This window comes from Onychostoma macrolepis, chromosome 22, assembly GCF_012432095.1.
Source record: "Onychostoma macrolepis isolate SWU-2019 chromosome 22, ASM1243209v1, whole genome shotgun sequence".
Lineage (NCBI taxonomy): Eukaryota > Metazoa > Chordata > Actinopteri > Cypriniformes > Cyprinidae > Onychostoma > Onychostoma macrolepis.
The window spans coordinates 18,552,456-18,570,825 of NC_081176.1; the positions used below are offsets into that span (position 1 = coordinate 18,552,456).

The following is an 18,370-nucleotide window of genomic DNA, read 5'->3' on the forward strand; positions in this document are numbered from 1 at the left end:
TTAGGCTGTCGAAGTTAACACGTTAATAGCGCGTTAACACAATTTCACTTATGCCATTAGAATAAACTGTCGGCGTTAATCGCGTAGGTTTTTAAACGACAGTGAACTGGGCTATAATGTTAAGGAACACACACAGATTTTCCGCACTGACTGCACACAATAAAGCTAGTTTAAACATTAGCTTTGTGGTAAAATGAAGCTCCACAGCCTGTCAAGTGTACCGTCATCATGTCCAAATTATGTAGCCCAGAGGCGATGCGCGAGTTTAATTTCAATTCCACTGCAGCTCCGTTTGATGGCAGCTAGAGCGTACCGTGAATTTGTGCTCATTTCCTTGCCTGTATTGGTCGATTAGCCTATCATGCGATAATATGAAATCAGAAAACTTTTCCAAATACTACGTAGGCCACCATTCATGCAGCATCATATTCTGTAAATCAGGCTATGTAAATTGCAGCCTATCATAGAGAAGATAATATCCTTATCTTGTAATTGACATGAACATGGAGACTAACAGTCATCATTCATATTTCAGATTCTTAATTTTAAGAAGTGTATTCAAGAAATGAAACAGCTATTCTGTAAATTAAGTTTGCTGTGGTGTTCAGAGCATATAATTAAACACACAGTTATAAATTTCAAATGTTAAAAAAATAATTAGTCATAACTAGTTAGTTAACAAATATTCAGGGTTACTTTGCATAAAAAGTTATTGGTGCTCTATTCAGCAGAATTACTCATTTTATCTGTCCACGTTACAAATGTTATTTCATTCACGATGTATGATCTTTAAATTTGATAGTAAATGATGACAGGTTATTTTAATGTGTTATGAACTTGTTCTATTCTTTGCCAGTTTTCATGAAATGGTATTATTTTGTGTTAGAGGCAATCTTGCATGATTAATTTTTTCCGTCCACGTTACACACGTTATAACTTTGCACACTTGTAGGAGTTCCTTTGGCTTCCTACACTTGGCAAATAAATTTGTTAGTAATTTTGCTGGCTTTCAGTTTATGAACATACCAGAATCAAAAATGCACCTTTAAGTTTATAGAACAGATAATATTAGATGGCCACCCTGCCTGCATGGAAGTCCTATTACCAGTTTTGTGAACCATACACAACGCATGACTCATAACTATACCAAAGTAGGAACAAAGCAAAACATGAACTGGGATTCAACCAGAATTTTATTAAACTGAATTAGATTAAGTACACTTTCTGCTTGAATTTACACTGTTTTTCTGTCCATGTTACATACGTTAAATTTGACACCAACTCAACTTTGATCAAAGTTTACTAGTTTACCATTGCCAGATTTATCCTGCCTTTCACACAGCTGTACCCCAGAAATACTCCAACTGCCATCAGTGGTTCAACCGTAACGTTATGAAGCGTCGAGAATACTTTTTGTACGCAAAGAAAAAAATAACAACTTTATTCAACAATTTGTCGTTATTTTAAGTCGTTATTTTTGTTTTCTTTGCATACAAAAAGTATTCTCGTAGCTTCGTAAAATTACGGTTGAACCCCTGATGTCACATGGATTATTTAACCGATCTCCTTGCTACGTTTCTGGCCGTTGATCATGTTTAATCCATTTCCGCCTATGGGAGGTTCAGAGAGCTCTCAGATTTAAATCAAAAATATCTTAATTTGTGATGAACGGAGAATTCGGATTCCGAAGTCTTACGGGGTTTGGTACGCCATGAGGGTGAGTAATTAATGACATAATTTTCATTTTGGGGTGGATTAACCCTTTAAAAATAATTTGATTTATAATATTTAATCTAAAATGTTTTTTATAAATTATTATATGTAATTTTATAAAAATTTTATATTTAATATAAAATGTAATTTAAATCGTAAAAAGTAATGCTTAATTTACAATGCAACATTTAATTCAATTGGAATATTCCTATAATACATTAAATATGCCATAAAAATACTTTTACATGAAATTTAAATTTAAAAACTATTTGATTTACAATATTTAATAGAAAATGTTATTTAAACCCGTCATGCGGGTCTCTCTTGTGCCTCTGGCCGAAACAGCTTCCCCTCCAAAGTCACTAATGCTGTCCTGCTCATCAATCTGCTTTAGAGACATTGTTTGTCACAATATACAAAGACTGCTGAGGTAAGGCATTCGGCCTTAAATATATGTAGAAAAGCTGTCAAGCATTCAGCGGCCATCTGATAAATAACCATATTCGGTGCATTAACCCCAATCCTCCAGCACTGAACACATGAAGAAGAGCCGCTCACAGTCTGCTACCAAGAAACCCAGAGAAGGCAAGAAGAAAAAGAAATAGCCACTGATGACAGGAGGAGAAGACAAAGCGAAACATTTGAGCCGTAACGCAAGGTTTCCTTGATCACTCGGCACTCGCTCTTGTTTAATCCATATATGAAGAGATAACACTGACAGCAGACTTCTCATTAGCTCTGCTTCATTATGGCTCTTAATTAAGCCCGGGCTGAAGAAGACTGAGGCGGCTCACCAATTTACTAAAGTGATGAGTCACGTTCCTTCACAAAAACCAGCAGAGACACCATGAAGCTCAAGAGGAAAGCAACATGAAGGAGTTGACTCCTAGAAAAGCTTTCCATTCGCCGCTAAAGCATAAGAAGAAATGATCTCAAATCTTCTGGTGGAGTATAACAACTAGAATATGAATGAAATGCATATAAAAAGTATTTAATATGTTGCTTGTTAAAGACAAAAAAATAGCACTTTAAAATACTGATGGTACATTAAAAACTACTACTATTAATATTACTGGTATTGTTATAAATACAATTATTATTATTATTTTATTATTTCCAAATGCTTTGAAAAATTCTCAACATCCATATTAATGAAATAAAAATTTTATTTAATTGTACTCATTAAGAGATTTGAAAAATATTAATACTAATAATAATACTAAATTATTATTATTACTTCACAATTTACACAATATATTGATATAAATTAAATGCATCTAAAAAGTGTATTCAATGTACTCGTTATACTCAGAGAGATATCAGCATTTTACAATAATTACAAAATAATATTAATAATAAAAGTTCTTATTATTCTAAATATCTTATATATAACAAAATATGAATAGGAATGAAATGAATTAAAACGTGTATTTAATTGTACTCATCAAGGAAAACATTTTGAAATAATAACACTTATTAATTAATATATTATCATTAATACTAATATATTATGAATAATAATACTATTACCTATATTAATCTAATTATTATTCATTTACAATTTACACAAAATATTATTATTAATCTAAACATTTCATTCTAAAAAGTGTATTTAATGGTACTCGTTAGAGAGAAATAAGCATTTTACAAAAATTCCAATACATTTAATAATATATAAATTATATATTATTATTCTTTCAAAATTCCAATACATAACACATTATATATTAATATGAATGCAATGGATCTAAAAAGTGTGTTTAATTGAAATATATTAAGCTAAATAGAAATGAAATGCATCTGAAAAGTGTAATTAATCGTAGCTAAGGTAAAAAAAAAAAAAAAAGTATTTAATCGTACTCGTAAAAAAAAAAAAATCTATAATAATTACAATAATTTTTCCAAAATGCAGATTTTACTGCAGATAAACCAGCTGATGCTTCTTATATATTTGATTGATTATTGGCCTGGCTAGTGTCAAAATAAAGCTCTTTCCAGATCTAGGAGATGATTTATTTGTGTGCTTTGAGGCTGTAATGCCGGTGTACTGATCCCAAAGCTTTTTTGCCGCAGTGGAATGTTTCTGATCAGCTTTGAGAAAAGAAAAAACTCAAGCATGATTCCAACATTTCTCATGGAGGATTTATAGATTTATAGATTTGGCGAAAGCGCTCAGCGATACGCAGACTTCTGATGTTGACTGATTTCTTCTGGACGTGAAAACTGGAGCAGCCAATGAAATATTCAGGGCCAGCCTGAGCAACTCCATGAAATCTGAGGAGGCCTTTCTGAAACTCTTCTTTCACAACTCATCATTTTTTAATGTTTCGTATAGACATCGCATTACAATAGATTAGTATCAAAAGAAACAAAAAGAGAAATACATAGTGTTATACCCATAAAATATAGCATGGCTATTCTTCAAAATAAACAACACGGACACAAGTGAAAAAAATTATTCTGGTAAATAAATAAATAAATGAATAAATGAACAAATACATTTTATAATAGAGATAATTTTACAGATACAGGTTATTTTATTTTATTTTATATTAGTGTGCCAAATTTCGCATTACTCTCTATACGTGTTATATATTTTTAAAAATGTAAAATTTAATAAAATTTCTTTTATTTATATATTTTTAATAATTGTTGTTATACATAAAATATATATATATATATATATATATATATATATATATATATATATATATATATATATATATATATATATATATATAAAACTTATTTGCTATAAAATATCAAAATAAATGATCAAAATAAGAATGGTACTACAATGATTTTTTGATAAAATAAAATAAAATAAATAAAATTATTTTATTTGTTTATCTTTATTTATGTATCATTTTTATTGTACAATATTGTACAATACAGTAAAATATTAAAATAAATAGCAGTATTTTATATTGGTGCCAAATTGTCCATCTTCATACACACACATTTATGTATGCATGTATGCATGAATGGTTTTGTACTTTAGTATTTTTTGTATGCATTTTTAAAATAAATGTTATTTTATTATAATTTTTGTTATGCATATTTTTATATAACATTTTAATATTTATTCATTTTATAAAATATTTCACTTTTTAACTATTTACTAAAACATTAAAACAAGAATAAATATTAAAATGGTATTATGAGTTTTAAAGTAAAATATTATATATGAACTATTTAAAATGTATAAAATCTATCTATCCATCTATCAAACACAAACACGTTTTTTTTTAACTTTTTTAGTAATCTTTTGTATACATTTTTAAAAATGTTATTTTATTTATAATTTGTTATACATTAATATTTTTTATTTCTATATAATATTTTAATAATATTTATAATTTTTATAAAATAATATATATTTTAAATAGTATTATAATGACATGCTAAATAAAAATATATAACTTTTGTTATATATTTATAAAAATATATATTTTATAATTGTTTGCAATAAAATATCAAAATAACAGTAAAATATTAAAATGGTACTACAAAGATTTCTTGACAAGAAAAACATACTCGAATGATGACAGGAAGTGATGTCGTCATAGTCAAATGGTACTCAAAGTAAGGCAGGAGAAGAGGAGAGATTTCATCTGAACAGGAAGTGAACTGATTGAGCCATAGGGGTGCCGAGGGAGGACGGCGGCTCTGACAGTGATGCTTGTATAGTTAGCTGCTGTTTGGCAGCGATCCATTTGAATCCAGCACATTAAAGCACTGACGTGCCGTCCCTGGACACACTCAGCACAGGCTTCACACAGCATACTGGAGCTCACGGACACGAGCGCGCATGCGTGAGAACAAACACGCAGCGGGAAGAGCGACGGCCTGCCAAACTCCTGCAATCACTGGAGTTATTAATCATGCAGCAGTAATTACAGCAGGCAGGCACAGGAAGTGACTGCAGAGGTGTAGTGGCCACTCATACAGGCACATATCAAACACACTAGAGGAGAAACTGAACAGAGACCTTGAAGATCGCGAGTTGAGCTGGTGATTAAAAGCAACAGAGGGAGAGCTTTGGGTCTTGTTTGCCCTCTTTATCTTCTCAAAATGTGATTACACTTTGTTTCTTCTGCAGGTGACAAATGGAAAACTAGGTGTTTATTGACAAAAATACACTTTATATACTTTAAGTTTAGTATATATATATAGAGAGAGAGAGAGAGAGAAAGGCCTCTAGCATTAAATGAAGTCTGTTGTATTTTGCTTTGAACAGTGATGGTAAACCTTTTAGCCAATCACTTTTAAAAGAGATTCGATCTCCCAAGAAACCTCAAGTAACACTGTCTGCCAAGTTGGAAAGATGCCCTGCAGACGCTCCTGTTTTTCAGACCGGTAAACTATGTGGACGTGACTTTTGACAATCAGCATTCAGTCTGGTCCACACTGGAGCTCAATTTGCCCACAAAGTATCTTTTATTTATATGAAATACCATCTAAACAACAAACATCATCATCATCATCATCAAACGACCTACTACCATTAAAGTAATATGCATTAGATATCAATGGATGTGAGTCTATAAGGAAGAAAGTATTTCTAGTCTGGCTTACCAAGTGTGATCCATCAAGTCCACATGATGGACAAAAACTAGATGATCCCAGACCACAAAACAAAGCCATTCCTCCAAAGAAACTGTTAAAACCGATGCTGCCAAAGACAGATTTGAACAGAAAAATGGGCCTTTTGCCTACATTGTGGCATTTTTCCATTGGCCATCTTGCGAGTCTTTTACAATTCATCAAGCTGACTGATGCTCTGAACTGAGATAAATAGCTGCTTCAAGGTCCTCGTTTCAACCTCAAACAATAGACGGCCTTCTCCCCTGCCTTCGCCGCAGATGCGAACAGATGGCGGCATTCACTCATTCCTAAACTTGTATAAATCTGGTGTGGAAGCAGCACTTCGTCCAGCATACAATATATCGTAATTGCTTACAGAGAGCAAATATGAGTTATGCAATAACCTTTTGGTAAACGCGTGCAATTTAAAATGCACATCAGCAAATCCTGACATAAGAGGTCGTCTTATCACACGTCCTACATTGCAAGGCAAACGCCCCGTAATCCTATTGCGACAAGTTTTAGGCAAAGTTTTTGGATTGTGTTTATTCAACATTCAATAAATCCGACACAATATTACTCTTATCTTAATCCGCGAGCAGACGTTTTCTTATGTTGAGGGATTATGTAAACTGCTGACTAGGTTTGTCCTGAACGCGCTGGAGTGGAAAAAGAAAAACCCCTCTAACTTAAGCAGTTCGGGATGTTGAGGCCTTCGGCAGGGCTGACGTATTGACTTCCATCAATCCATTCAAAGAATTCTTTGATTGGACTGACAGAAGCAAGATGAGGTAACCTGAAGTAATGTATTACTGACGGGAAGGAAGCAACGCTCATCAAAATCACCTCACCAGAAGACGAGCTTCACAGGAAGATCCGTTCAGAGAGCTAGAGTGACTAGAGTCATGAGAGCCATTTTATCATCTACAATATGCATTGTTCATTGCTCTCCAAATGGCAGAAAATGTGGAGAAATAATGAGCTGAAGCTAGCAAGTAGCAGCCTACTTCTACATATTTCTACATTCTACAAAAGTACCTGCATTTAGCCTTCGTGGTTAAATGGTGGCTAGTTGTAGAGAGCTTGATATATCACAAAAACACATAATCAAGATGTTGACTTTTACATTTTAAATCACTTCGTAAGAACAACTGAATTAAAGATACAGTATGTTGCACAAAATAGAGAAGCTAAATGCTAACAGAAGCTAAATGCTACACATTCACAGCTTTGTATGTTTCTCCATCACACTGTTGTCTAAACTGTGGGGAATACGGGAAATGAGCTGAACCTAGCAAATAGTAGCTGGAGTAGTGCTTTATCAAACTTTACATTTAGTCTTGCTAGCTAAATTGCATGTTATATTCAAATGGCGGACTGAACAACAAAAACATACAGTGTCTAATTCAAGAGTTTAAGTTCCAAGTTCATTTTTACAGTATTTTAGAGCTTTGAGATAAATAAATAAATAAATAAATACACACACACACACACACACACACTTCTATAAATATAGAACTTCTATATTTAAAATAACTTTATGAGAACAACTGAACTTAAGATACAGTATGTTGCACTAAACGGAGAAGCTAAAAGCTAACAGAAGCTAAATGCTACACAGTCAGTGAATGCATGCAGCTTTAGATGTTCTCCATCACATTTTTTTTTCAGATTTGTGGAAAATGGGGGAATATATACGAATAATAATGAGCTGAAACTACTAAGTAGCATTTAGCCAAACTTTACATTTAGCCTTGCTGGTGAAAAGGTAGTCATTTATACTTGTCACATCAACATAAGCGTCTAATTCAAGAGCTTAAGTTCCAAGTTTATAAGCCTTTTAAATTGAAAATCCATATTATATTATCCAAATCCATAGAATACAATTGCACAAAATGGAGAAGCTAAATGCTAACAGAAGCTAAAAGCAACACATTCAGAGTCTATACATGCAGTTTTGTACCCATTCTCCATTACATTGTTGTCAAAATGGTGGAGACTGGGAAATAATGAGCTGAAACTAGCAAGTAGCAGCTTGAGAAGTAGCACTCTGTTCGAAATTTACATTTAGTCCTGCTAGCTAAATGGTAGCCGGTTATATACAACAACAAACACGTCTAAATCAAGAGCTAAATCAAGTTCTTATTTTAAAGCCTCAAGATGTTGACTTTTAAAACTGAAGATTTCATGGAAGGAAACAGCACACACTGAAGATACAGTATGTGGTAAAAACAAAAGACAAAACTAAAAACATGAAGCTAAATGCTAGCAGTAGCTAACAGAATCTAAATGCTACACAGTCACAGTGTATTCCTGCAGCTTTGCTCTTTTTCCACTTTTGTTTTTGCGAAAAAACATTAATTGTAATGTCACAAAAGTGTAACACTAGGGTGGGGGATATGACCAAAATCTTCTATCACCATATAGGAGTAATTTTATTTCAGATAACGATATTGCTTTAAATAAGGTCTTTATGATATCAAAATTAGAAATTTCATAACACTTGTCACCAGTGTCAATATCATAGAAAACTAATACTAGCCGAAAAAACAAAACAAACTCAAGCTCACTGAAGACAGTAAACAGTCAGCGATTAAATAAGAATAGGAAACTAATCACAAGCCATAGGACAAAACAAGAAAAAAAAAAGAAAAAGAAAAACAGTAGAACAAATAAATAAGAAATACTACAACACAAAAGTATAAAACACTGCAATATTCCTCACTGTGTAAATTAAATATATATTTCTTATTAAAGTTACAAATGTGATTTGGTCAAGAGCAGTGAGAGATTTTCTCTCTTTTGTTGTTTGATTAACACTAATGTCAGACAGCAGGAATATTAGACTGCTGTCACTTTAAGAGCTACCCGGATTCAATATACTGTTGCATATGTTTTCTTTCTCAGCGGTTCGCTTTCACTTAAGACCTTAATTACTGTGTTTACAGTAAGATCCTTGCAAATACCGGCATTCTGACACATACAAGTGTGTGTATTTAACCGTTCATGAGTTCTCTTTCGCTGCTGATTGTGTTTCAATGGCTTAAAATCACTTGTTTTTAAACCACAATGGTTACAAATGTGTGCAAACAATACGTTTTTGTGACCACATAGCACAGTGACATCATGTGAGCGTGTAACCACAATAGAAACAACAGTCCAAAATCTTTACCAGTTGACAAATTAACACTGTTTAATCATGTCTACCGGTATAGAACACATACCACTTGTTTTATTTATTTATAAATAATTATTTAGCCATTTTTAACGCTGACACATTTACACTAGGTGAAAGCCAAAAGAAAAGAAAAAAAAACTATAAATACTGAAGAAAAAATACTGGACAAACAATTTTCTATATGGATTTAATACTATTCTCTTACGGGATGATTCTGTGTTATATGTGAAGGTCGGCAGCCTAACCTGAAGTTAAGGACACAACACTGAAAAGTCATGTATTTTCCCAAACCCACCTCAATTCAGTTTCCAATCTGGATCTTCAACCACTACACCACACCACAGCAAGTTTAACTGGACGTAACCACTTCATTGGTCCTATCCGGCTCACCATCTCCTAAATACTGCACACCTCAACAAAGACTCAATTTCACACTATAAGATTTTACAAGAAGTGCTCGCCGGATGGCATCCGGGAACAGAGCCAGTCAAAGGGCCGGTGGCGGACAAGAATGAAAAAGAGATTTGGAGACGCCGCACTGCCTGCATGGCATATTGAGGACCATCAAAGTGGAAAGAGATTAGAGCGGCGGGGTGACGCTGAGAACGTCTGCCAGCTCAGACTAGATGAATGAGATCTGGTACTGCATGCTGCAATTGGGACGCCTTATTGGACGGCTAAAGAATTGTTTTGGCATGCCACTTCCTAAGACACTGGCTATGTTCTGAATAAAATAATAGTGTACTGCTTAATGTATAATATGCGCAATGATAAATGGTTCAAACGGTATATAGTAGTCACATGACCTCTTTATGCTGCATGTTTAATTCAGCAGGTGCGGCCCAGTTATTATAATGGCAATCAATCCATGTCATCGTCAATGCACTGTATTCTAGGACATATTACCCAGCGCAGTGCTCTGTTATATACTGTACATTAAATATTTTTTTGCAATTAACTGCACGACTGTATAAATGGAGAGGGCTGTCAATTGTTTAAAAAAATATATGTAGATTATTTAAAATCAATTGATTCAAATATATACTAAATTAGACCTAATGCAAACTGCATTCCATGCATTACAAAATATCTTCCTATATATTTTTTTTGCAATAAATTGTACTCTATAATGAATAAGGCTGTCAAATGATTTAAAAAATATTATTTATGTTAATTAAATAAAATGCATTGCAATTAAATCACTAATATCCTTTTCTTCTTTAAACATTAAGCAAATATTAATTTAATATTAATCATTTTATTCAATTCAATATCTATCTTTTTCAACCCCTACTGACTCTTATTTTCTTATTTTGTTATTATTAAAAATATATGAAAAATGTAAATTTCTGAATAAAAATATAAGACATTTTTCCTCCCCAAATCAATATCTATTTTGCAATTATTATTATTATTATTATTATATTCGTTGTTTTTATATGGTGAAATATACTAAATGGCATATTAAATTGACAGTCCTAATTCATAGGGTATTCCATACATACAAAACATAATATGTACTTTTTTGTAATTAATCTGAATAATAAATAGGGCTGTCAGTTGATTTTAAAATATATATATATAAAATTTATTACATATGTTGATTAATGACACAGAATTAATATTTATTATTATTGTTTTTTTAATAATAATTGAATTCAATTAAACATCTGTGTATTTGACCATTATTTATAAATAAATAACCAGACAGCCCTCATAATGAAAATGTATTAGGTTTCACAGGTATGAATACAGAAAATCTACAACTTATCCATACTATTTGCAATAAAATAGTGTATGGTAGTATGTGATTCCGAACATAGCCAGTGATACACGTATGAAGGACATATATAGTAGTCAACATTTGAAGTGGATCAAAGTTGTCAAAGATCAAAGACAAGAACACATTTTGGATTTAGGCTTTAGGACAACTTTGATGAAAGGTTTTGATCCACATCAAATGTTGACTAGTTCAGTTTTGTACGATCAGCAGACTCTCACCTTTAGCTTGCTCCTCATCCTCTCTCTCTTCCTCCTGTTGCTCCTCCTCCTGCACTTGGCTGGGGGGTCTGTAAGGTGGGGGGAGGCGCATGGGTGGAGGGCCGCCGGTCTGTCCTGCTTTCTGCTTAAAGACAAAAAGCAAAGAGACTGTGAGAGAGAGTGTAATGCAGCCCACTCTGGAAAGACACTATAAAGGATGCTGACAAACAAATAAACAGTGAGAGATGAATATGAATGAATGCTGCTGGGAAAACTCTAGACAGAGAAAGATGCAATGATTTTAAAGGGATAGTTCACCCCAAAATGAAAAGTCTTTTTAATCTTCTTAATTAAACAGTTAATGCAGTTCACAAAAAAAAAAAAACAAGAAAACAATCCAAATGATTAATTCGTTCACTAATCAAACTGATTCAGTCCTTAAATAATGACTTGAGTTTGGGTTTCTCCAAGTTTACTTCAGAAAAATTTGAATACAGTGCACGAGTCATACGGATCCTTTTTACGCCATTTCTGTGATTCTTTTCTATTCAGTTTTGGGTGTACTATTCCTCAAAAGGCAGAGCAAACTTAGAAACCCAAACAAAGCATGAATAAAAGAGAGAGAGAGACAGAAGGAGAGAGAGAGATGTGAATGATAAGAGCAAGAAGAAAGCTGTAACTGATAGCGAAATTAAGCAATGGGCTATTACGAGAAGTGGTGTCATAAAGCCGCCATTACTGGAGAAAAGCCCCAGGAGATGGACATGGGAATAATTTTCTGGAAAGCCACCATTCAAGTTGTTATCAACATCTCAACACAAGGCACTTTAACTCACACTGTTCTACAAATTCATGATGACTATTTACCGTTTGTGCTTTTATTGGACCCCCAAGTGCTTTAAATGTACTTTGACCTAAATGGTCAGTGGTCCTTCCTTGTGAACAGATTTGTTGCTATACTTTGAAATATGGCCACTCGGATGTTCTGAGGAGTTTTTAGCATGTTGCTATGCGATTTCTAGAGTGTTCTGAGCAATTCTTAGAACACTCTAGAAATTGCATATTGATGTTCTGAGTAGTTTTCATAAATACAAATGTGATTTCTAGAGTCTTCTGTGTAGTTTTTAGTACATCAATATGAGATTTCTAGAGTGTTCCAAGTTGTTTTTAGCATGTCGCCATGCAATTTCTTGAGTGTTTCTTGAAGTAGTTTTTAGCATGGAGCCATACAGTCTTCTGAATAGTTTTTAGAACATCAATATGATATTTCTAGAATGATCTGAGTGTTTTTAGAACATTAATATATTTCATAAGTGTTGAGTATTTTTTTTTAGCATGTTGCTATGCTATTTCTAGAGTGTTCCTAGTAGCTTTCAGCATGTCGATATAGGATTTCTGGAGTGTTGTAAGTAGTTTTTTTTAGCATGGCACAATCATCAATATGTGATTTCTAGAGTGTTCCAAGTAGTTTTTAGAACACCAGTTTGTGATTTCTAGAGTGTTCGGAGTAGTTTTTATCACGTTGTCATGCAATTTCCAGAGTGTTTTGAGTAGTTTTTAGAACATTAATATGCAATTTCTAGAGTGTTCCGAGTAGTTTTTAGAATTTCGTATGATTACTATTGCGTTCTGTGTAGTCTTTAAAATGTCAATATGAGATTTCTAGAATGCTCTGACTAGTTTTAAGAACATCAATATGGGATTTATAGAGTGTTGAGTATTTTTAGCATGTTGCTATGGGATTTCTAGAGTGTTCTGAGCAGTTTTTAGAACGTCGTTATGCGATTACTAAAGTGTTCCGAGTAGTTTTCAGCATGTCGATATGGGATTTCTGGAGTGTTGTATGTAGTTTTTAGCACGTCTCTACGCAATTTCTAGTGTTTTCAGAGTAGCTTTTAGCATGGCACTACGTGATTTCTAGAGTGATCCGAGTAGTTTTTAGAACATCAATATGTGATTTCTAGAGTGATCAGAGTAGTTTTTAGAACATCAATGTGTGATTTCTAGAGTGTTTGGAGTAGTTTTTAGAAAGTCAATATGCAAGTTTTCCGAGTAGTTTTCAGCACGTTGTTATGGGATTTCTACAGTGCTTAGTTTTTAAAGACTCTATGCGATTTCTAGGGTGTTCTGAGTAGAATAATATGGTGCTCTTAGTTATGGTTTAGCATGTTGCTGTGTAATGTTTGTGGTGTTCCAAGTTGTTTTTAGGACGTTGCTAAGTGATGTCTAGGTTGTTCCGATTAATTTTTATCACGTCACTATACAATTTCTAGAAAATTCTGAGTAGTTTAACACTGAAAGTTTGGGGGGGTTTGTTTAACAATACATTGAACACACATGTTAAATAACACACTTGACCAGCAACAACAGTGTCTAATCAAGGCTAACCATCTGTCAACAGAGCTGCAGCTATATTAGCTCATGCTAGCTGCCTCTATCGGGTCTATTAGCATTAATTAACTATTAGCGGCGCTTACAGAAGCACGCCGTAATGTTTCACTGCTCCTGAGAGCCGCACTTGCTGCTGATTAATAGCTAATGAATGATGGAAGAAAGATACGTAAAAAAAAAGATCACTAATGTGTGCAAAAGACGTGAATACAGGAATTAGCAGTCAAAGCTAATTTTCCTATGTTAGCAAACAAACTATTTTGCACACAATAGGCAGAAAAAATTGTTTACAACTCACTATAAAAGTCAACTGTTCTATTTTGTCTGTTTCTGTTCCCTTTTCAAAACTAAATTTCCATTTTCTTTCTGAACGTACCACCAGAAATAGAAAGCAGAGCGAGTTTGTCTTCAGATACGAGCTGAAATGTTAATTAAATTTGCGGGGTGTAATTATAGGGCCCCGTATTCTGATTGCGGTGAATAATCACGTAGCCTCGGGAGCCGAATGCAACTAATGGATGAAGGAGCAATTAGGCAAATTACCATCATTTCAAATTAATTGCTAGATAAAACAGTTTTAATCAAAATACAGCCACACCAGAGGTATCTAGATTTTAAATCAGGATTCTTCCCCAGGTCTCTTGGGAAGAGACACCATTTCTCAGAAACATGGGCTTGCTGGTGCACATTTGTCCTCTTTTCTTTCATTTTCTCTCTTGATTCTGACACGAGGCAAGGGTTATAACAGATTGTGATGGGTTGTGCTTTGATGTGAGTGGAATTCTGCCTTAGACACTTACACTAGTGGACATCTTGAAACAGACCCATAATAAATACAGCATTCAGCTTCTTTGCAAAGAGACCCAGATTGTGATCATTACAGGCAGCTGGGACTTAATAACGGATCATTACGGACACTGCAGTTCCAGTGAGAATCATATTGCAGTGAATGCTGCTGATTTGAGCTCTAGCACGGACAGCCAATATTATGTCTTCAGATACAAAATATGGTCTAGAAATCTTATATTTAATGAAAAATATTGTTTTTGTATTATTTTATTATAATAATTCAAATAAAACAGCAAATAAAAAGTAACAGGACTAGCCAGATTGCATACATTTTTTTAATGCTTATTATTATTTTTTTTATTAACTATGCACATTCTGAAAACAAACCAAAGCATTCAAAAGCTAAATTAGTTTTTATAATTATGGTAAAATAACTTGCCACGAAATAAATAAAGTTCACTTTGACTTTGGATAAACATTCTCAATATTCAAGATTAAAAAAAAAAAAAAAAAAAAAAAAAAAAAGTGTAAACACACACATACATATATATATATATATATATATATATATATATATATATATATATATATATATATATATATATATATATATATATATATATATATATATATATATATATACACACACACACACACACACAGGTGCTGGTCATATAATTAGAATATCATCAAAAAGTTGATTTATTTCACTAATTCCATTCAAAAAGTGAAACTTGTATATTATATTCATTCATTACACACAGACTGATATATTTCAAATGTTTATTTCTTTTAATTTTAATGATTAGAGCTTACAGCTCATGAAAGTCAAAAATCAGTATCTCCAAATATTAGAATATTTACATTTGAGTTTGAATAAATGACCATCCCTACAGTACAAATTCCGGGTATCTCTTGTTCTTTGAAACCACAATAATGGAGAAGACTGCTGACTTGACAATGATCCAGAAGATGAACATTGACACCCTCCACAAACAGGGTAAGTCACAGAAGGTCATTACTGAAAGGTGTGGCTGTTTACAGAGTGCTGTATCAAAGCATATTAAATGCAAAGTTGACTGGAAGAAAGAATTTGGGTAGGAAAAGGTGCACAAGCAACAGGGATGACCGCAAGCTTGAGAATACAGTCAAGCAAAGCCGATTCAAACACTTGTGAGAGCTTCACAAGGAGAGAACTGAAGCTGGAGTCAGTGCATCAAGAGTCACCACACTCAGACGTCTTCAGGAAAAGGGCTACCAAGCCACTTCTGAAGCAGAGACAACGTCAGAAGCGTCTTAACTGGGCTGTGGAGAAAAAGAACTGGACTGTTGCTCAGTGGTCCAAAGTCCTCGTTTCAGATTAAAGTAAATTTTGCATTTCATTTGGAAATCAAGGTCCCAGAGTCTGGAGGAAGAGTGGAGAGGCACAGAATCCACGTTGCTTGAAGTCCAGTGTGAAGTTTCCACAGTCTGTGATGATTTGGGCTGCCATGTCATCTGCTGGTGTTGGTCCACTGTGTTTTCTGATGTCCACAGTCAACGCAGCCATCTACCAGGAGATTTTAGAGCACTTCATGCTTCCTTCTGCTGACAAGCTTTATGGAGATGCTGATTTCATTTTCCAGCAGGACTTGGCACCTGCACACACTGCCAAAGCAACCAGTATCTGGTTTAAGGACCATGGTATCCCTGTTCTTAATTGGCCAGCAAACTCGCCTGACCTTAACCCCATAGAAAATCTATGGGGTATTGTGAAGAGGAATATGCGATATGCCAGACCCAACAATGCAGAAGAGCTGAAGGCTACTATCAGAGCAACCTGGGCTCTCATAACACCCGAGCAGTGCCACAGACTGATCGACTCCATGCCACGCCGCATTGCTGCAGTAATTCAGGCAAAAGGAGCCCCAACTAAGTATTGAGTGCTGTACATGCTCATACTTTTCAGTTGGCCAAGATTTCTAAAAATCCTTTATTCCTTAGTTGTCAGTTATAATCATCAAAATTAAAAGAAATAAACATTTGAAATATATCAGTCTGTGTGTAATGAATGAATATAATATACAAGTTTCACTTTTGAATGGAATTAGTGAAATAAATCTTTTAAATAAATAAAACTTTTGATGATATTCTAATTATATGACCAGCACCTGTATGTATGTATATATATATATATATATATATATATATATATATATATATATATATATATATATATATATATATATATATATATATATATATATATATATATATATATATATATATATATATACATATACACACACACACACACACATACAATAATATAATTCAAATTAAAACAATGAAAAATAATCTTGCTAGTCCTGTTATTTTTATTTAGCTAAATTAAAAATTAATTAATTACAAATTAACTGTCAGTTTATGCACCGATATAAAATGTGGTCCAGAAGTCTGAGACCACACTGAAAATCTAGCATTCAAAATCTAAATTAAGCCTGAAAATAAGGTTTTTGAACTTTTGAACATTTTTGCTGTCAAATCGTTTAATCGCTATTAATCACGTCCAAAATAAAAGTTTGTGTTTACATATGTGTTTGTACTGTGCATATGTATAATGTATATATAAACATACACACACACGTAAATATTTAAGAAATTAAATTTTATTATGTAAACAAACTTTTATTTTGGAATGCGATTAATCACGATTAATTAATTTGACAGCACTAAAAAAAAATTCTAAACTGTTATTAATATAATGATACAATAAAATTAAGAGATTAATTAGGTACATTTTTAGATCATCACTTTTAAATAATTGCACACACTAAATTTACAGCTCTAGTTGCAACATCTGTCATATTACCACAGGATTTGGGTTGAGAAGCCCAGAGCTGAAGGTTAAAGAGTCACAACTCAGGGGTGAGCTTGTGCAGAGCGTAGGCTTGCAACTCACCTGGGCGGCTTTCCTCTTAGCCTTGTGCTGTCTAATGCTGGAGGCCGTCACTGAAACAGGCTGCGAACACACACACACACACATACACACATACACACAGTCAACCTCAAGGATAACAAACCCGGACGCATCAGCTCAAGAGATTTGTGCGTTCCCAGACTGGGGCTGAGCGCGAACAAAATCAATTATCCCAGACAGAGAAAGACATCAATCATTGACATCCCGTTAGTGTCGCTATTACTATTGAAAGCATCCAATCAGGAGGGATTAGCACATGGCATGGGACATCCTCCGTTTGTATGGACGTACCTAACCTGCAATGCATCCGAACGAAGGCCAGAAAAATCATTAAGTTATATGAAACAACAGCTCTGCTCACAAGATGCGCCCGCAGCCTTGGGGTCGACACAGACAGCTTCAGGAAGAGCTACTCTTAAATCACACAGATCCTTAATAAGGACTGCTGGAGGCTTGTATGCTGCTCTCTGACAACAATATTGTGAGGCAAAAATCATCCAGTAGGTCTCTGGTAAGGCATATTTCCAACTCACTTCCCATCTTTAACTGCTTTTTATTATTTGAAAATTAAGTTATAGAATAGGCCAAGACACATAATTGGCCGCCAATTAGCCAATGATTTTGTTAATGGATAATAAACAAATTTTGTGACTCAAGTAATTTGAGTACATACTGTATGTAAAACGAATGTACGTTTTTATTTATAAAATAATATAATTTAATTACAAAATGTTTACAAAATTAAGGTTTACAAATGCATCAAAGACTTGATA

General features: G+C 33.6%; 1 protein-coding gene across 6 annotated transcripts in view; it reads right to left on the bottom strand.

Annotated features, from left to right (window-relative positions):
- The window catches only part of patj (PATJ crumbs cell polarity complex component), a 135,366-nt gene that overhangs the window by 63,416 nt on the left and 53,580 nt on the right, over positions 1 to 18,370 (bottom strand). For 3 of the 6 annotated variants that reach the window (XM_058760163.1, XM_058760167.1, XM_058760162.1), the window contains exons 29-30: positions 17,580 to 17,639; positions 11,480 to 11,603 (exon numbers count right to left, since the gene is read on the bottom strand). In XM_058760163.1, the coding sequence (XP_058616146.1) occupies positions 11,480 to 11,603; positions 17,580 to 17,639 (184 nt within the window). The remainder of the gene's footprint in view (positions 1 to 11,479; positions 11,604 to 17,579; positions 17,640 to 18,370) is intronic. The other 3 variants (XM_058760164.1, XM_058760166.1, XM_058760165.1) reach the window with 3 other exon arrangements.